This window comes from Macaca mulatta, chromosome 6 (genome assembly GCF_049350105.2).
Source record: "Macaca mulatta isolate MMU2019108-1 chromosome 6, T2T-MMU8v2.0, whole genome shotgun sequence".
NCBI classification, from domain to species: Eukaryota; Metazoa; Chordata; class Mammalia; order Primates; family Cercopithecidae; genus Macaca; species Macaca mulatta.
The window spans coordinates 131,015,304-131,036,888 of record NC_133411.1 but is presented as its reverse complement, the minus strand read 5'-3'; the positions used below and the strand labels follow the sequence as shown (position 1 = coordinate 131,036,888).

Below are 21,585 nucleotides of genomic sequence, written 5' to 3'. Positions count from 1 at the left end.
AGTAGGAGAAACTCAATAACTGGTATTTAAGCAATAAGTGAAAGTTAAAGAATGTTATTAAAGATGGACAATATAGATTCCAAATAAAAAATGGAGGGTGGGGGGCGCCGCTAAGGGCATTAAAAAAAGTATAAGCAAAAGGATAACAGAAACATAAACCTTCCTAAATACCAAATTTAAGATTTTGTTTTTAAAGGAGAACACAGTAAACATATTATAATGAGAAACACACTAAATGTAATAAATGTAACAATTACAGCATAAAATAATCTGGCAGGGTTGATAGCAAACATTCACTTTAACACATGTGAAAGGGCTTACTTCAATTATTAAATGGAAAAGATCTTCATTTTGGTTCATAAAGAACCAACTATACACTCTATTCAAGAGAAACACCTAAAACAATTATTTAGAAAGGCTAAAAATAGGCTGGGCGCGGTGGCTCACACCTGTAATCCTAGCACCATGGGAGACTGAGGCGGGTGGATGACCTGAGGTCAGGAGTTCGAGACCAGCCTGGCCCACATGGTGAAATCCCGTCTCTACTAAAAATATAAAAATTAGCTGGGCATGGTGGCGTGTGCCTGTAATCCCAGCTACCCAGGAGGCTGAGGTAGGAGAATTGCTGGAACCCGGGAGACAGAGGCTGCAGTGAGCCAAAAAAGACTAAAAGAATATCTGAGGTCTTCCAGGCAAATGGAAACAAAAAAGCAGAAGCACTGGCCGGGCGTGGGGGCTCACACCTGTAATCCCAGCGCTTTGGGAGGCTGAGGTGGGTGGATCACCTGAGGTTAGATTTTGAGACCAGCCTGGCCAACATGGTGAAACACCATCTCTACTAAAACAATAAAAAAACAGCCATGGTGACAGGTGCCTGTAATTCCAGCTAATGGGGAGGCTGAGGCAGGAAGAACTGCTTGAACTTGAGAGGTGGAGGTTGCAGTGAGCCAAGATGGCACCACTGCACTCCAGTGAGACTTTAATCTCAAAAAAAAAAAAAAAAAAAAAAAAGAAAGAAAGCAGGAGCACAATACTGATACAATACTGATATTGGATGAAGCAGCAAGCAAAGCAAGCAAACTATTGTAAGGAAAGATTTTTGAACTATTTTTCTCAATCCATTTGTAAAAATGGAATAAAAGGATATAAAAAGAGAAACTCATGCGTCTGATTACATGGCAGAAATAAATGGCAGAAAAAAATAACATGATAGAAAAACAACATAAAATAAAGATAATTGACAAATTGGTAAAAATATTTGCAATACATAAAATAGGTAAAGGGCTACTATCCCTAATATATAATAAATAAATCTTAAAAATTAGGGGGAAAAAGAAAAAAAAAACCCTCACCAGTGGAAAAATGGGCAAAAAAATATTAAAAATTCAAAAAATTGATACAAAAGTGGTCCTTAAACATTAAAAAGTATTCAACTATCCTGCTAAAGAGTGAGTAATACATAGCCAAATTACACAGAGGTAACATTTCTTACCTATCTTACTATCACAAAGAGGTCATGGGAAAATAGGCCTCTGTCATACACTGACTGCAGTGGGCATACACATTGGTACAACCTTCATGGAGGGAGTCTTAGCAATTTTCAACAAAACCACATATGTGTTTACATTCTGACACAACATTCCCACTTCCAGAAATTTACCCTGTAGACCTGCAACAACATGAAATACATAGTTTTTTCATATATTTCCTTTGCAACATTGTTTGTAATTGCAAAATATGAAAATAATCCATATAGCCATAGATAGAAGAGTGGTTTAGTAAGTCCTTATACATTTACCCAGTGGAGTACTATAAGACAATTTTTTTAAATGAGGAAGATCTCTATGAACAAATCTGCAGTGATTGCCAGGATATATTTTAAATGAAAAAGGCAAAGTTCACGTAATCATCTAGAGACTGCTAATTTTTGCATAAGAAATAACATGAGGTAAGAAAATAGACATATATTTGTTCATCTGTGCAAACAGGAACACAGGAAGCATTTACCAGGGATTAATGAGACTTACTGTCTACAGGGGATGGGCGGGAATGGGGTGGAAAGAACAAACAATGGGAAAGGAGAGAGTTTCCACTCCTCTGATTATAGTATTTTGTGTAGCTCTGACTTCAGGAACAGTGTTGCCGTTTCACATAAAGCAAAAAACAACAACAACAACAGCAACAAAAAACTAGCAAGGATGGAGGAAAAAATCATTACAATAAAATACTGTCAGAACCATATAAACTTCACTACATTTCAAATGAAGTACTACATATACTGAAGTGAGGAGGGAAACCAGTATTCACCCAGGGAACTTTATATTATTTTTTAAATTGAGATAAAATTAACACAATATTCACCCTTTTAAAGTGCAGTTCAGTGGATCTTGTATATTCACAAGGTTGTATAATCAGCGCTAATTCCAGAATACATTCATCTTTCTAAAAATAAATGTCAGACTCATTAGCATGCACTCACTATTCTTCCCTCTCCCAGCTCCTAGCAATCACTAATCTATTTTCAGTCTCTATGGATTTACTTATTTTGGACATTGCATATAAGTGGAACCATATTGTGTGTTTGGCTTCTTTGTTAGCGTGATATTCTTAAGGCTCATCCGTTCACGTTGTAGTCTGTATCAATACTTCATTCCTTTTTATGCCCGAATCACAGTCCACTCTATGTATAAACCACACTGTTTACTCATCATCAGATGATGGATGTTTGGGTTGTTTCTTTTTTTAGCTATTATGCCACTATGAACATTCACATTCAAGTTTTTATGTGAACATGTTTTCAATTCTCTTGGGCATGTATGGCTATGGAAAATTCTGGGTGACATGAGACTTTCATCATGCCTATGTTGGTACATCTGATAGTGTCCCACAGGTCTCTGAGAATCTGTTCATTCCTTTTTGGCTTTTCTTCATAATTTCTATCTCATTATTGATATTCTCTATTTGGCAAGATGTTGTTCTCAGACTTCCTTTTAGCTCTTTAGGCAGTTTACCTTGGCTCTTTGAACACATTTAAAATAGTGTCTTCAATGTCTTTTTTGAGTAAGTCTGAAGTCTGGGCTCCCTCAGGGAATTTCTATTGCTTTTTATCACCCCATTAATGCATGGACCGTTCTTGCTTGTTTTTTGTGCATGTCTCATAATTTTTTGTTGAAAATTGGACATTTTAAATAACATAATGTTACAACTCTATAAATCAGATTCCCTTCCCTCACCAGGTTTTGCTGTTGTTGCTGTATTTTGCCGTTTAGTGACCTTTCTGAACTATATATGTGTAAAGTCTATATTCTTTGTTGTGTATGAAATATCTGATTCACATGCTTAGTAGTGTGTTAATAATTGGACAGATTTCCTTCAATGCCTGAAATCAATACTTTTCTTTGTATTGGGGACTCTGTGTGTTGGGGCACACCTTTAATACTTAGCCACAGTTAACAGCTTCTCCTCAGTCTTCACCTACTTATGCAGTGCCTCAAGGTCAGCCACTGGTGGGAGTTTAGGGCCTTCTCAGCTTTCTTCTGAATACGTACACAGTTTTATGCATGTACATAATCTCCTTGATTTCAAAAAATAAGTCATAACTTATCAAAGTCCCTATCTTTTAGTTGTTTAACCTTTCTAACTATTTGTGTGTAAGGTCTATATTCTTTGTTGTGTATGGTCATTGAAATCTCTGATTCATTAAGCTTAGTAGTGTGGTTATTTTGGTTAAAAAGAGTAATAGAAAAAAAAACAATAGAAATTCCCTGAGGAAGCCCAGACTTCAGACTTACTCAAAAAAAAAAAAAAAAAAAAAAAAAAAAAAAGACATTAAAGATGCTATTTTAACTTACTTTTTGGTTAAGTTACTGTTTACCCCAACTGTTACTCACTGCCTAAGGTAGTCTTGATGTTTAAAAAAAATAAAATGCCTCTAATTGTTTTTGAAAAACAATCTCTGGGAAAAAGCTTCTCTCATTGGGCAAGCTATAACTCAGATGAAACAAATATGGCATTGCAAGTTAAGTCTTCCAGTGAACCATCGATCAGGTCAAATAATGACAGTTCTTAGGGAATGTGTCTGAAGAAACTCTAACCCTGTTCTGAACTCCCTCCAGTGGCTGCCAGGCTGCTGGTTTGCACTATGATCATGGGCTGTTGGTTTTCACAGCTACCATGAATCTCGGAAGCAGAGATTAGAATAGGGCAAAGCTTCACAGTGATCTCTGTTCTCATCAAGATTGAGATTCAAGGTTCAAGATTTAGATATTTTTTCTTTAGTAAATACTTCTTGGATTGCTGCAAGCCTTTGGTTAATTCTAGAGTTCTGAAAAGGTTGATTCTGATAGTTTGGACAGTTTTCTTATTGCTTTCATAGAGAGAAAAAAATTTGGATGTTCTTATTCCGCCGTTTTAGCTGTTATTACCCCATGTCACTTTTAAAGAACTCTAAATAAATATTGAACCCTTTGGCTAGTAGGCTTCTGTTTTGCAGAGCTATGACTTAGCAATTCTGAAACTAACTTGTGTATGTATTTTAGGGTTGAACTTTCAAATATGTAAATATATCCTCGATAATGGTAATCAATTTTCTCACGATTATACAAAGAACTTATATGTTAAAAGGACACAGGAGACAGCTTGTGGAGGCTCCCATTGGCCAAATTAAGTAGAATTTGAGCATTAAAATTAAGAAGGACTTCAATTTTTGACCGTTATAACAGGGACTGGATTTGCCCTTCTATATTAAACAACTAGGAAACTGCACAAAGTACACCAAACAGTTTTCAGACAATGGAGAAGAGGTGGCAAAGGATAACCATACCTGACAGAAGAAAAACAAATGAGTTTGAGTGCTACAAGTATACCAGCTTACTGCATGAAGTTTCCAAACTACAGTGCAGAGAGAACCCCAAAAGAGCTAAGTGGCCTTACTGAAATTAGAGACAGACTTCAGAGTTCAGAAAAGTCAGTGTGGTTAGAATTTGTGAGGCCAAAATACTAGAGGAAGGAAATACACAGAAAGAGAAAAAGTGCTCCAAAGATCTGTAGAAGGGTTCTTTCAAGTCTTTAGTAGAAGATCAACCTGCGTGAGGTGTACAAAGAATATACTAAGGCCAGGAAAAAAACCAAACACTAGAAAGGAGTAAGTGGAACTAAGCCTTACACAAGCCCAGGTATAGTTTGTGTTCTGACCAGCCATTGCAGAAAGATTTCCTGATAGACACAGTATTAGGTATAGTTCCTAAAATGGTAATGTCTCGTAGTGGAGTCAGATGAACCCTAAACTAGGGTTTGTCAACCTTAGCACTCTTAACATTTGGGGCTCTAAAATTCTTTGCGTGTGTGTGTGTGTATATATTATGGACAACTTAGCAGTATCCCAGGCCTATATTTGCTAGATGTAGCCCCCTCCCACTCCCCACCCTTGACTATTCAAAATATCTCCAGATGATGTAGACAAATATTCCCTGGGGGGAAAATCACTCCAAGTTGAGAACCAATACCCTAGACTAATGGCTCTTGTAGATCCATTCTAACAAAGCACAAACCTCGAAATGACCAATCTGATTCTAAGTAACTTCACGGCATCCCAGAACAAAGTCCAACAGAACTTATAACAAAATCTAATAGCTAACAGCTAACAAAACTCTTCCCTCTTAACTTTTTACTTGGACTCTAACTAACTCCTTCCAGTTGAGGTAAAAATTCATGGACAGACTTAGCAGTGTGGAGGATAGTGACCCCAACTTCGCAGTCTGGCAAACTCTGGGTAGGTACAGAGACATTTTCCTTTTACTTTTTTGTCAGTCTGAAATTATGTCAAAATAAAATTTAAAAGAAAGAAGTACAAAAGCAATGTTTGCATTTGACACAGCAAAAATAATTTTCTCTGCATAATCTCTTGAATTCCATTATTCTATTTATCTAAGTTTGTTTTTTTTTTTGAGACAGTCTTACTCTGTCACCCAGGCTGGAGTGCAGTGGTGTGATCTCAGCTCACTGCAACGTTCACCTCTCCCAGGTTCAAGCAATTCTCATGCCTCAGCCTTCTGCGTAGTTGGAATTACAGGTGCTGGCCACCACGCCTGGATAATTTTTTTGTATTTTTAGTAGAGACAGTGTTTCACCATGTTGGCCAGGCTGGTCTTGAACTCCTTGCCTCTAGCGATCTACCTGCCTTCGCCCCCCAAAGTGCTGGGATTATAGGCATAAGTCACCACGTCCAGCTTAGTTATCTAAATTCTTAAGTTCTTGAAATAAGTAGAAACTCTTGAGAGTTTGTGAATACAGGTTAACCAGATGGCCTTCCCTGCCATTAAAGGAACTAATGTGCAGGAAACATGGATTAGCATTATTCAGTTTACCAAGAACTTCAAAATTTTTCCCAGCATAGCAAAAGTGAAACATTTGAAAGGATTTAAAAAATTCTGTTTTCCTTTTAAATAGCAGTACTGTAATGTATAAAGCAGTCCTTTCCTCAGTGAGTCATCTTACAACTTCTTTGCTTAGCTATCAGTGGAAATGCTCTTTTAATCCAATCGCCTTCAGAATTTGTTCTTAAAAATTAGAATCTATGATTCCTCAAAAATTTTAAAATCAGAATATATAGTCAAAACTAGATAATATACATTCTTGATTTAATGGAAATATTTATATGCAGTGAAACATAAAACCAATTATTGGTTGTATTGCTACATTTAAACAATTTTCTTAAGTAACTAAAATATAATTAAGAATCCCAAAATTGTCCTAGACAACTATTTTAGAATCAAAAAGTACATGATCACAAGTATGTAAAACAATAATAAAATCAGTATTTATTTATCTGTACATCCATAAGTTACTATTTTAGTTTGCTAACAAGAATGATTTTTAACAAGGGTGATCTGGTTTAAATAGCTATGATTTCCTATGTTTCCATTATTATTTTAAATATACATTGACTTTTTAAGGAAACAACAGAGCTGAACCAGTGAAGCACATTACATGATAAGCACTAAAGAGAAAATATGAGATTACTAAAATCCCCAAATTACTTCATAAGGGAAACAGTCTGAGGGATATTAAAAATCAATTTAAGTACATATTGGATTTGTGAAAGGCTTACATAAACATAACTTGAATTTACTTAAAAAAAAAAAAGAAATACAAAAACAAACATTCTATAATTCCCCCCAAGAGATTTATTCAAATACGAGTTTAAGTAATAGCTGCAGGGCCTGGGGTGAGAAAGCAGGGCATGGTAATGCATGCACCTGCAGTACCAGCCCTTTGGGAGGCAGATCACTTGAGCCCAGGAGTTCGAGGCTGCAGTGAGCTGTGACTGCACTATTGCACTCTAGCCTGGGCAACAGAGTGAGACCCTGTCTTAAAAAAAAATTATTATTTTTTTTTTTAGATGAAAAAGTTCGCAGAAAGAGGCACTAATCAATCATCAAATGTAATTTTTTTCCCTTGAAACACAGCAATATTAGATTGCTGTTCTTTTCGCCTTCTGCTTGCTTCCCATGAAGGATGAAGAGGCAGCTGCAATTGCTGTTTTGTATTTTCAAGTCTTCTTGGTAGCTTCTTATTAAACTGATTCTTGATCTGAGGCTCATTCTGTGGAAAATCTAGGAGGAGAAAGCAAAAATAATAGTAACTAACTATATACCTAAAGAGCATAAAGGAGAAGTAAATTTTATCTTTTTCAAACCAATATTAAAAAAAGAAATTTTGTTTTCTTAATGGAATATTTCACAATTTAAAACTGAAGTCCAACAGGGAATAGTTTGAAGTTGAAAATTTACATACGAGTAGTCAATTTTGACACACATGTTTTCTAACCCTTATAAGTAGATGTTTATTGAGTGCCTCTTAATTTATGCTGTGCTGTCTTATTTATAACAACATTAAGAAAAGAATCACCCTGTTGCACTAGCATAGAAGGCAAAAAAGAAGGACATCTTGTATTTTCAAAGGAACATCATTAGCTTATGATATCTGTGTACATGAAGCAGATGTAGCCAGAAAATTCACATCTTAGCTAAGACACTCCACTGGGACTGACAATACTGATAGTGTTTACCTATTTTTAAAGGGCTATAAATTGATTCCACTTCTGTCTGTTATTGAACCAAAAATGGTTATTACAAGGTAAATTACTAAGTCTACTGAAGAATATAAGACAAAGTTCTTTTTTAGTTGTAACGTTAGTTTCCAGGTATGAAGGTGGCAACTTGTATTCTAGTCCATATAGTATCTTATCACTTTATATGATTTTGAATCAAGTCTTATTTGGGGAAGATATACTAGCATGAAAAGACAAGAATCAATGCACATTTTAGGTGCTTACAGAACTTAGAAGACAGAATCAGAAAGAAAAGAGAGACAAGAAACTTAATATAGACTTACTAATCAGTCCTATGACTACGTAATTTCTCCACTGCAAGTTAGAAATCATTGTCAGAAGCCTTTTTTTTGTTTTTTTTTTTTAAAGATGGAGTCTTGCTGTGTTACCCAGGCTGGAGTGCAGTGGCGTGATCTTGGCTCACTGCAACCTCCGCTTCCCAGGTTCAAGCAATTCTCCTGCCTCAGCCTCCTGAGTAGCTGGGATTACAGGCATGTGCCACTACGCCTGGCTAATTTTTGTATTTTTAGTAGAGACATATTGGTCAGGCTCATCTCAAACTCCTGACCTCAGACGATCCACCCGCCTCAGCCTCCTCAAGTGCTGGGATTACAGGCATGAGCCACTGCGCCCGGCCTGTCAGAAGTCTTTTAAAGACTTCTTTAAGAAAACAAATGTAATAATGTTATATAAACCAGTGCATAGTTTGGGATAATATTTACAAAACATTATCTAGACAGAAATCAAAACAACCTTATCTTATACAAATCACATGCGCTCTAGAAATCTGTTATAATATTCAGAGTGGCTGTAGTGATGAAAAGTTTAAAAAGAACCTGTTTCATAAAAACTGAGATTTGAATAAGGCAGTATTTCTAAATGAAAGTATTATTTTATATATTACATACAGTTGTATATGTAAATAAACTGGTAAATATTTTAAGCATACAAGCTAAGCACGAAAAACCCTTTATTTGGATATTCTCATTGTGAAAATGTAGGTATGTCTTATATTTACAGTTATCCTATGTTTGTGAATATATGGTATAAATGGGGCATACTGACATGTTTCTGCCAAATCCTGTATTATCTTCCTTTTAGGCATACAATCAGAATATTTTCCATTCCTGCTGCAGTTAGGTGAGGTCATATGGCTAATTGAGTGATGGCCAATAAAATGTGAGTAAAAGGCCTGGACCATAAAAACCTCACATTCCATCTTCCATTACTTCTCTATCGCTGATGAATGAAGAGAACTCCTAGGATCCACAGGCAGCAAGAGGCACAAGATAGAATAAAACTCCAAGGAGCAGACAGACTGATGGATGACAAACCACTGAGATTTAGTAGTTACTTGTTATAGCAGGTAGTCTACCATGAATAATACTAAAATCGGTACTCTGAAGTACCATTACAATAACATAAAAATTTGGTATTGGCTTAGCAGTTCAGTGGTGGGTAGCAAGGAAACAGATAACTGACAATGAGAAGTAAGAAACCTATGTGCCAAAGAAATAGATAAAACTGTTGTCCGTGATAACTTGGCAAGCAGGCCACAAGCCTATGGAGTTTGCTGTACAAAGGTAACCAGTTGGGAAGAATAAAAAGATCAGTGTGTTACTGGCTGTCCTTGACAATGCACTACACAAAAGAGAACAGAGAGAACAGAAAGAATCTAGATATTTGGGAACTTAAGGTTTAGAAAAGCTTTTGACTCCCAAACAGTAACCTGCAAGTCTAAGAAAAGTTTTAAGCAATAAAAGGCCCACAGCAACTCAGCCCTAGAGCAGAGATAAGACTAAATGTATGGCTTTCCCATCCAAACCTGATAATTCTCAGTGCAGTAGATGCTGAATGAGAGTGGGAAGTGGGAAAAACAAAACAAAACACAAACAAACAAACATAAATAAGACAAGTTTGAGAACTAGCTCTGAGAAAGAATTTTCAGTACAGTAACTAGCCCACAGATAGACTGAAGGAAACACAGGTCAGAAATCCACTGAGTTTTTGAGGAAGTGTATACTGAAAGAAATCACAAGCCTGGGATGGAAAAAACCTCTGCGGAACTTTGTACAATCTTCATCACTTTATATTTGTACCAGTGATTTGGGGCAAACTCCAAAGAGATGTTCAATACCCACCTCAGATGTGGCCATGAAACAAAGACCCTTCCTAGACAGGGACCATGAAAAACAATGGATAAGGAAGTTCCTCTCAGAGCCTTCATAATCTTTGCTCAGCAGAATTTCAGGTAGTAGACCTGTTGTGTGGCTTCCATTTCTCCCTTAAGCAATTAAGAGTTTTTATTTTCATTACTTGGTCCCTGTTCTGCTACTCGATACGTGGTATATCATGGTATGAATTTCTTTTCAGTACAAAGGTCACCAAACTTTGAGGAATCTCATCCATGACATTTGTTGGAAAGTACTGCATGACCAGTGATCCTGAACTTTGAGCTAGATGCAGTGACTGGATGTGACTTTGGGTTGGCTTCCTTGGGAAGGAGGTAAATGTGCTCTGTGTAGGAGGACAAACAAAATGGGCATCTGGTGAGAGAAAGTATGGTCACTGGCAGAAAAAGTTATGTGTTCACAAAATTCCACTTTCTCTTTTCCCCTAGATATATAGTAAGACTGCATTTTTTAGCTCCTTTGTGGCTAGATGGGGTCATGTGACTGAATTCTGGCTAATGATATGTGAGCGAAACTGGTTTCTGCTACTTTCAGGCCTGGCTCACAAAAATCTGCAAAATTCTCCATGTACTTCATTCCCTTCTATTGGCAAATGGAGAATATTTGGAACCTGGAGGAGGAAAACGCCAAAAGATGGAAGAAGCCTGATCCTTGAATGACTATGTGGAACACAGCCTCTCTGCTAATTCATCACAGTGGACTGTGATGTGAATGAGAAATGAATTTTTGCTATGTTCAGTTAGTGAAAGTCTAGGATTGTGTGAAAAGTCACTCTCCCCAAATACATTAAACTTAGATTTGTTATGAATTAATCTGAAAATATTCTGATTATACTCTTGCCTAAGAAAGTAATATACTTGTTATTCAATATTTAATGGCATGGCATTAGTGTTTAGGATCACTAATAATTAAGATATAACTTACATAATTTACTTAAAAATGTGTTGATTTAATTTGAGATAAGTTAAATAGACATAATATTTCCTGATAAATTTTATCTATATTTTTCCCTCTGGCAGGACATAGAAAAAAAGAAAACCAACAACAAAAAATTATATTGATAATTATAAGATGCTCTGTTAATATTTCTGTGGGTACATAATTCATTCAGACTATACTAAGCAACAACAATTTTTCATTCTTTTACTTTGGTAAAACATAGCTTAACTGCATATGAAGGTTAGGCAAGTGTGAATACATACCTAGTGATCTTGTTTTTGGAGCCTGTTCTTTGTAATTTCTAAAAGAAGAAAAACACCATTATGACTTTTTGAAGATAAATCCTCTGATCTTAAGAAAATAACATAACAAAATTGATGATAAAACTAATTCAAAAGGCTACTATACTCCTTAGTCACACCAGCAAACAATAGATAATTATGAAAGTCCCAGGTTGTGTATCAAATAAAGGTTTGTTAGAATCCAATGTTACTACAGACATGTGAGGACCTACTTCCCTCACCACCTTTAAAGATAATTTTGTTTGTAATGGAAAATGTCTTGTCTTGGTTACCTTGCCTTTACTCTTGGGGATTATCTAGATAAAGAATTTCTAAAGTCTTCTCACAGAAAGAATGACTCTCATACATCAAAAATTAAGATTTACATTTTGGCGGGACACAGTTGCTCACAAGCTCAGGAGTTCTATACTAGCCTGGCCAATATGGTGAAACCCATCTCTACTTAAAAAAAAAAATTAGCCAAGTGTGGCACCATGTTCCTACAATCCCAGCTACTCGGGAGGCTGAGGCAGGAGAATCACTTGAACCTGGGAGGTAGAGGTTACAGTTAGCCAAGATTACTCCACTGCACTCCAGCCTGGGTGACAGAGTAAGACTCTGTCTCAAAAAAAAAAAAAAAAAAAAAAGAAAAAAGATTTATATTTTGTAGTAAAGGGATAGTGGTATGCCATTTTCAAATGAGAAAAAAATGTAGCCTTTTGAGGCAAGTTTGGAAAACAGAAGTAAATATTTTAATTATTTCAACACTCCACGTGTTTTTATGTCTTTGCAATACATACTGTGACATTTTTGAAAAATTTTTACATCACATTTTTCTATTTCATTAAAAACTATCCCTGACTTGTAAATATATGCAAAAACAGTTTATAGCTGTTACTGAAGAAATCAGCTAAACATAACCTTTACTCTAAAATGTGAAGATATCCTTTATCAAATTGGAATTACAAATAAGGGTAAACTTACTGATTTATAACAGAACAACTATGAAAAGTGGTGAGCAACAGAGATGGAGATAGCAACATCACCACATAAAAAGCAGTCTGGAGAAACTCAGTTTAAGGGCAAGCAGCCTTACATACTGAAACGGTACTAGACAGTAAAATGACTGATGTTTACAATAATGGTCCTGGGTCATCAAGAAAATACACCATATTCTTTTCAGAAAGTTCTGTTTAAAAAGACATGTGAAACATTTTCAAAAGTTTTTCATCAAAAATGATTTCAAAGTTTCAAAGATTTGATAAATGAAGGTATAAAATTTAAATCAGCTGGCATATTATTTGGCTATAACATCTCATTTTCTGATGAAACTGGACAAATGTGGCATTGCCATATGTTATCTGTACCTAATATCCCACTATAACCTTGGAGAGGGCCATGTCTAAAAACAGGATGGGTTGTACAAACTAGAATTATAGTCTCTTCATATATGGACACATAGATATTTCTAGCTTTTTAAAAAAGAACTAATGATTATTTCAGAACAGAAAAAGAATCTTACCTTCTAGAGCCTTTAGATCCAGATAAAGAGTAGAAAAACACTGATTCTAACTTTCTGGTTTCTGTACTTGGCTTGGTTTTGTCATTTCTTGTATCCCCATGAGTTTCACCTGTATCTTCTTTAAGAAACACTTTTTCGAGTGGTTTTTGTTCCTTAACTGAAGAATGACAACTACTTTCCTTCTTTCTTGTTTGTCTGACTTTCCCAATGAAGAAGTCGTCACCACTATCACTATCTTCAGACATGGAAGACTGCTTGTAAAACCTTTCTTCTGTGCTATCATCAAAATACTCCTTTTCCTCTTCACATACTTCTTCTCCGCCATCACTGTTACTAGAGAGTGAGCTATCAGATCCTTTGTTTTTTTTAGTTTGACTTAGTGTTTTCAGCTTTGGGTCAGCAGGTGTCTTGTGGGACTCAAGGGAAACTACAGAATCCTTTTCTGAAGGCTTTGATGGAGAATTTGGAATAGTCACTGCTTTAGGTCCATGTTCCATCTTGGCTACTTTTTCCTTTGAATTGTGTGTTGGTTTCTTCGCCAGTATTTTGGTTTCTTTGACTTTTTGCTCACTGATAATAGTTCCTTCATGCTGTAAATTACTTCCATTATCATTTGAATACAAAGTATTCTTAGAATGATTGTCCTCTGAAGCATTCTTTGATGACTCAACTTCAGCAACATTTTGTCTTGCTTCTTTAAAGGCTTGGACAGCAGCTGCAAGAGAAATAGTGCATGACTCATTTTAGCACTGAAACACATAAAACATGACTGTTTTAGAACAATATTTAAAAAAATTATTTGAAAAGATTTAACAGGGCAGTTGGAATTGATATTAAATACATATAATGGGTCTGAATTCACAAAGAAATCTTTTGACTTCTTAAAAACCAAACATATGATATGCTCAGATGTATTCATTTTAAATCGTGAAAATGAAAAGAAAATCTTTTCTTCATGTGTTGGAGTTATGAAGAACAGTAAAAACATCACATTATACAAATAAAAGGAAATGGCAACTTTAATTTATATAATAATAATGCATTGAGTATTATAAATTGTGCTTTCAGACATAAAAATCAGTATCATGTGACAAAAACATTTCATTTTATAAATATATTCTATAATAAATATATAAAAAATTATGTTCCTAAGTGGGAAAACCAAAAGTAATGAGTTATGTAAATATTTTTAAAAAACTATTCAACTTTATCTTGTATATATTATATATAGAAAGATATATATTACATATCATATGTTCATATATTTGAATTTATTAAACAATACAGATTTGGTTTTTCTTCAGAGATCACACTTTCTGTATTTTCAGACACCTTCCACATTGGTAAATATTTGAAAGAAACTTACATTTATAATAGAACCTCAAGAGTTAAAATAAGTGAATCACCATTATCCAAAGTCTACAAAGGCATTAAGTACATGGCTTAAAAGTCATTTAATTCATACCTTTTAGCACATCTATCTTTTTCTTCAGAAGAGGATGTACTGCTAGTCTGGCAATTGCTCTTTCAGTTGCAGTAGAATCTGGCTGCAAATTTAAAAATATAATAAATGTATGGAAATAAAATAAAAATGACACCATTGAAAGTGAATAAAATAAAATCTATCATAGTCTTTAAAATTAGAGTTGAGAATAGAACTAGTTAATAGTCTCCTTAGATAAGTTATCTGTATAATTGAGCCATGCTAAAGACAAAGATCATCCTGACAAAAATATTACTGCCTTTGAATAATTAAAATTATCACTTACTCATTAATAAATATTCTTTGGATACTTAATGTTCCCAGAATTGTGATAAGCACCATGTGTAACATTAAAAAAAAAAAAACATAGTTTTTACTATCAAAGAGCTTAAATGATCTAATTAAGATGACTAAATATCAAAGAATCAAATAACATATTAGTGCTAAACTGGGTGAGACTACTGTAATACTTGAAGTCCCATTTAACAGAGACCCAGAAATTATCTAATGCTCCATATTTCTATTTTAAATGTCTACTATCACTGACACGTTCTCAGGGCCTAGAACAATAACTTGATCATAGAAAACACGTTATAAATATTTGATAATGACTGAATGGGGACATTATATACAATATTAATATATTTATACATTTGGAAAAATCACAATGCCGGCTAATGACTTGAGATGCCATATGAAGGCTGACAAATCTAAATTTCGACCTCCAGCTCCAACTGAGCTCTAAGCTGATACATCAAACCACCTAACTTGACATCTATTTCACATTGTCAAAACGGAATTCTGTTTTTTCCTCGCTAATCTGCTTCTCCTGTAGCTTTTCCATCTGATTGTATGTAATTTCCATTTTTCTGGTTGCTCAGGCCTAAAACTGTAAGGATTCTTTCCCAATATTTCTCTTTCCCTCAAAACTCACAAGACACTCTGTGGTTCCAAATGTAAAATATATCCAAAACCAGTCGCTTCTCATCATTTCTATTCTTACTACCTTTGACTAAATCACCAACACCTCTCACCTGGACCGACATAATTAAACTTATACCTGGGCACGCTCCTTTGCAATCTGCTCTTTAAACAGTCAGTTTTCCACATAGCAGCCATGGCGGATTTTAAAAATGTAATCAAATCATGCTATTTCCATATCTGTTCTTCTTTAAGCTTTATTGCCTTCTGATGCAATCTCTTCTCTACCTGGAATACTCTACTCCCAAATATATACACGGGTGATCATCTCACTGTATTCAGGTCTCTGCTTAAATGTCATCTCAACTAGCACAACACTTCCCATCACTATTTACTTCACATCACTTACCACTGCATGGCAGTGTAGATGTTTTCATATCTATGAGGCAGAGACTTTGTTTGCCTCATTGCTAAAGATTCAATGCCTAGAATAGTGAGTGGTAGGCACCCAATATACATTAATAAAGCTAGTGAATAAATTTCACTAGTGTGTGAAAGTAAAACAACCAGTTTCAAATGTCTTTATCCTAAATTTACCCTTCATTGTGAATAGTCAAATATAAGGTGTTTCCAACCCAGAATTATAAATGTACGAATACCGAAATAAAAACAAGATGATGGCAGTATGCAAGCTATTCTGTTTGGAGGATTCATCTGAGTAATGTCACTCAAAGAATATTTAAATTACACCTGGTGCAAATCCTGTGCCAGGACCACCTGCTATTTAATTATCTTGTGTACTAGGTTGAATAGTGTCCCCTCAAAATTCACATCCACCAGGAAACTCAGAATGTGAGCTTATTTGGAAACAAAGTCTTTGCAGATTAAATTATGATGGAATCACAGTGGCTCAGGGTGGTCCTAAGCCCAGTATGTCTGGTTTCCTTATAAGGAGAAGAATATTTAGATATAGGGGCACAGAGAGACACAGTAAAGACTACGTGAACACTAAGGCAAAGATTGGAGTTATCCTGGCATCAGCCACCAGTAGCTGAAAGAAGCAGGAAGGTTTCCCCTCTGGAGCTTTCAGACAAAGTGAGGCCTCACTGACACCTTAATTTCAAGCTTTCACCCTCATCAACTGTGAGAAAATAAATTTACCTTTTTTTGTTGTTGTTGTTGAGAGGGAGTCTCACTCTGTTGCCCAGGCTGGAGTTGCAGTAGCATGATCTCGGCACACTGCAACCTCCGCCTCCCAGGTTCAAGCTATTCTCCTGTCTCTTTATATCCCAACTCCCAAGTAGCTGGGATTACAGGCACCCACCAACACGCTTGGCTAATTTTTGTATTTTTAGTAGAGATGGGGTTTCACCACGTTGGCCAGGCTGGTGTTGGACTCCTGACCTTGTGATCCGCCCGCCTCAGCCTCCCAAAGTGCTGGGATTACAGGCATGAGCCACCGCATCTGGCCAATTTACGTAGTTTTAAACCACTCAATTTGTGATACTTTCTTATGGCAGCCTTAGGAAACTGATACACCTCTATTCCGACTATTAGACACAGCTTCTGTTCAACCTTTTCCAAGAAATGTCGTCTACTTATGGACCATTCATTTAAGTACAGCACAAAGTGAACCCGTTTCTTCAACCTGCTTTTGATTTTCCTGATACAGGAAAGACAGACAGAAGAGAATTTAGGAAGGAAGCCTATTGCTAGTATCCTGAGTCACTTAGTGACAACCTGGGCTGCTGAAGGCATAGGTCAAACATGCTTGCTTGAGCATTAAAAGCTAGAATATAGAAACCCCAATGGAAAACATGATTTTCAGGCTAAGAAGACTGAAAACAATATATGAAAATAGTCACATCAGTATATTGGGACCTAGAAGATTTCAGATAGTAAAACAAGTCACCAAATAATAAACTAAAAAGGAAAGATGTACAAGATCACAATGGTTTCAGACTTTAATTCTTGAACTCAAACTATAGAGCAGCTAATGCTTCTAAAATTATGAAGGAAAAGAATTTCCAACTTAGGGAAGAAGAAAAATACTTCCACACATGCAAAGTTATTTCAAAAAAATTTATATCCCGTGTACACTTCTGCCCAAGAAGCTACTGGCTCCCCTAAAATGAGGAAGGATACAAGTAATAAGAATGGCATAGGAGACAAGAAACAGAAGATCAGGCAAAAGGAATTTTCCAGTATGATGGTGACAAGAGACTTAGGTTAGGGATACTTGGTGTGTTGAATATCTGGAGAGGACATGTCAATAGCAGATGGAGAGACTGGTGTTACACTAGAGATAAGACAGAAAACTAACAAAATAAACCTATCACAAATGGTAGAAAACAGAAATATTATGCAGAAAAAGAAAAGTAATAATAACTCAGTACATGACTCACAGTAACAATAACATAATCACTAAATGTTCATCTAATCTGATTCAAGTATATAAGGAGGATGGAGGGGATAAGGAGGGATATCAGGAGATAAGTATATGAGGAGGATGGAGGGGATATATGACTTAGAGCCTGAGGGAGAAAAGAGATCTAAATCCTTACCTACCACAACATAAAGTTAACAGCTAGTGCTTAAAATGAAAAAGCTAATACAGTACATAAACATGTTGCTGTAGGGGTAAACTCTGTATGAACTAACTGCAATTGAAGCAGGAAAGGAATAACAGAGTACTGCCATTTTTATAAAAAAATTATTGTAGAAGTATTCGATTTTCAAAACCAGGAATTGGCAAACTGGCCCATGGGGGCTGTTCCAGCCTGCTGCTGGAACTTCTTTTATTTAATAAAGTTTTATGGGAACAAAGTCAATCACATTCATATGTATACTGCCTATGTCTACACTAATGACACAATGGCAAAGCAAAGTAGTTGTGACAGAAGCTGTGTGTCTTACAAAGGCATTCATTTCAGGTTCTTTATAGAAAAAGTATGATGCCTGCTCTAAATTACAGGCAAATACAATCCTTGGTGGGGCAGAACTAAAAAATCAGGAAGAAAGAAAAAATTGTGTAGTATACTGCTGTTTCCAAATCCTTGCTTTGACAACTTACTAAAATCTTTGCAGAACTGGGTATTTCTTTCCAGAGTTAGTTATACCTTCCCATCTTAGTTATAACAAGTTTTAGAAGAGCAGTGGTAACACTTGCATATCTAGTGTTGACTCTGGGGGTAAATGCTATTTTGCTAAGAATCATTTTATCATTAATTTTATTTAGCAAAGCTGTTTCTCTGCCCTGGAAGATATCCCAGGCTAACTCTGATTTAGTAATCTGATTTCAGGGAATTTCATTTTTTTCTGAAAGACTCTAGAAAAAGATTTACAATTCTATAATTATGTACAAATCTCATCAATGAAGATTTTTTAGATTTTTTTTTTTCTAATGTCTTCTTCTATAACTGTGTTTTTATGTTGCAATCTTTGTGGAGCACTTATTTGTGGAAGAATATCAAGTTAATAAAAAATGAGACTGATTCGAAAAAGGCCACAGTGTTGCATAATCCCAGGATAGTCACTCACATTGTAGTTGTCAAATTGCAGCTCTGCAGCCATATATAACAGCAGTGAGCCAAAGGAGAACATAAAAGTCTGGGTCTACAGGGTATGTAGGGATATAAAATGAGTAGTTATGTAGAATTATGTATACTACAGCTTTAGGTTCTGTAATTATATGCAATTTGTGTTTTTGAAGAATAATAGTTAATGCTATCAGCTGACAAAATGTTATAAATATACAAATATTGCTATAAAACTCTAGGATATGTTGTTTTATTTTAATTGACAATAATTTTCTGTACTTATGGGGTACAAAGTGATATTGACACATGTATACATTGTAGAATGATCACATCAGAGTAATCAGCATATCTATCACTTTAAACATTTATCATTTCTTTGTGATGAGAACATTTAAAATCCTCTCTTTTGGCTATTTGGAAATATATTCTTAAGTGTAGTCACCTTGCTGTGCGACAGAGCACCAAAATTTGGTTCTTCTTTCTAACTGTAACCTTCTATCTGTTGACCAATTCTCCCTTTTCCAGTTTGTACTACTCCTGCCCCCAGCCTCTGGTAACGACCATTCTACTCTCTATTTCCACGAGTTTGACGTTTTTAGATTCCACATACAAGTGAGCTCTACCAAATTTCACTTCCATTAGCAATATATTAAAGTATGTTTTTCTATGTGGTTTTCCCATGCAGAATGTTAGCAGACTTTTTGTTTTCTGTAATCTAAAAACTCTGTAATGTAAACTAAAAACAGTAAGTCATTATAACGTTATTTTTTATTCATTATGTTAGTAGACCACTAGTATGTACTTTTCTACAAACATCTGTTCATAAATCTTGCTTTGTTCTTTTTCTGCTGGTTTGTTCATCATAAGTAATCTTCATAGATTTAGAAAATTAGCTGTGTCCTTTCACACGTATTTGCAATGTTAGTATTTTTTAAAATCTTTTTTTTGGACAATTTTCTGGGTGAGAAATTTAAAATTTTCATGAGTCAAACTTTCATGACTTCTGAGTTTTAGATTATGAAAATAACCTCTACACCAAATATATTTTTCTATTAATAAGTACTTTTTGATAAGGGTAGTTATTTTTAAGGAAAATATAAAACATATTCTGATGCTTTATGCTTCGGCTAATATTTGATGAGAATGTGGCTTATTCATGAAAAGGATGACATGTGGGCATTTGATTTCCTATGATCGCACCATACCAGAGAATACACTTTTTGCTTCTGGGAAAGTTCTGAATAACCATAAATACAAAATCCAGTTTATACTATGTGGAAGTATCCATGTCCTCAACAATGGCTAAGAGAAACATCGCTTCACGGGTAGAAATACCATTCTGTTTAAGAACAATGGGTTGAAAATAAACGGTTTCTCAAGTTCTTGTTTATTTTATTGAGAATTTTTTAACAAAAATGTCTGTGAAGTATGTGCTGTACCTACTCTGTACCATAATCTTATGGTGTATATACAGTTCAAAATGTACTCAGTGCTTCTAATTTTTATAAATGAAATTTTGATAAAGTTGCCTATCCAATACCATGGCCAAACATCTTAGAGAATGAACTACTTGTTATATTGAAATAGGTAAAATGTTAGAGTTAATAATACTTAACAAAACATATTTAAAAATTACAATACAGACATAGTGAGTGCATGACACAGTGAAGTTTTGAGGCAAAAAAAATCTAAACACTGGGAAGATGAGCTTTGTCATTTTTATCAGATGCCATAACAACTCTGAAGAGGGACTAAAATGCAACATCAGGACGTTTGATCTGGAAGAGCTCTTTATTACAGAAATGAGAAGCAACAAGAGTCAGAGGTGGTAAGTAACCTAAGGTCACAAAGCTAGGGAGAAGGTAACACTAGTTGAAATGCAGAAACTCCTAGAAACCTCTAACTTTTGCTAAACAAGAATCTTTGCAGAGTGTGAGTTCACAACTTATAATGAGGATATTAACAATCACTCCCTAGAAGTGTATCTGAATTGTCAGTCTCAAAGAAAAAGGCACAAGTTATGCTCAAGTACTAATTAGAATACTGTTATTATAACACTATAAGAAATCATAATAATTAGAATTGAGGCTTTCACTGAATTAAAAATTATTTAATCAAGGCATTCCTAAACATCAGAGTGTATTGTAGGAGAGACATATATCTCCTTCGTATATATCTGGTCCTTCAATATTCCTTATATTTAGTTGCCAGCTATTTTTAACTAATTTGTATTTCATCTTGATGACATGTAATTTGCAAATGTCAGTTGCTTGCAATTATGGGAGTAGAAAAAATATTCTAATGGGAAAAAAACTGTGCAAATGAAAATCTTAATAACATACACATTAGTTATATGTTTTATAAATACTAAACTTAGTTTTCCATTCTTAAAAGACTAATAAAATTACACATGTACTTAAAAATATTGGTTTTTTTTTTTTTTTTTTTTTTTTTTTTTTTTTTTTTTTTTTTTTTTTTGAGACGGAGTCTCGCTGTGTCTCCCAGGCTGGAGTGCAGTGGCGTGATCTCGGCTCACTGCAAGCTCCGCCTCCCGGGTTCACGCCATTCTCCCGCCTCAGCCTCCCAAGTAGCTGAGAC

At 35.2% G+C, this 21,585-nt stretch overlaps 1 protein-coding gene across 2 annotated transcripts in view; it reads right to left on the bottom strand.

Annotated features, from left to right (window-relative positions):
• Positions 1-6,795: 6,795 nt before the first annotated feature.
• The window catches only part of SRFBP1 (serum response factor binding protein 1), a 60,841-nt gene continuing 46,051 nt past the window's right edge, over positions 6,796-21,585 (bottom strand). Inside the window, exons 5-8 of one of the 2 annotated variants that reach the window (XM_015140623.3) lie at positions 14,510-14,591; positions 13,045-13,759; positions 11,505-11,542; positions 6,796-7,613 (exon numbers count right to left, since the gene is read on the bottom strand). In XM_015140623.3, the coding sequence (XP_014996109.3) occupies positions 7,429-7,613; positions 11,505-11,542; positions 13,045-13,759; positions 14,510-14,591 (1,020 nt within the window). In that variant the 3' untranslated portion in view covers positions 6,796-7,428. 2 annotated transcript variants of the gene reach the window in all.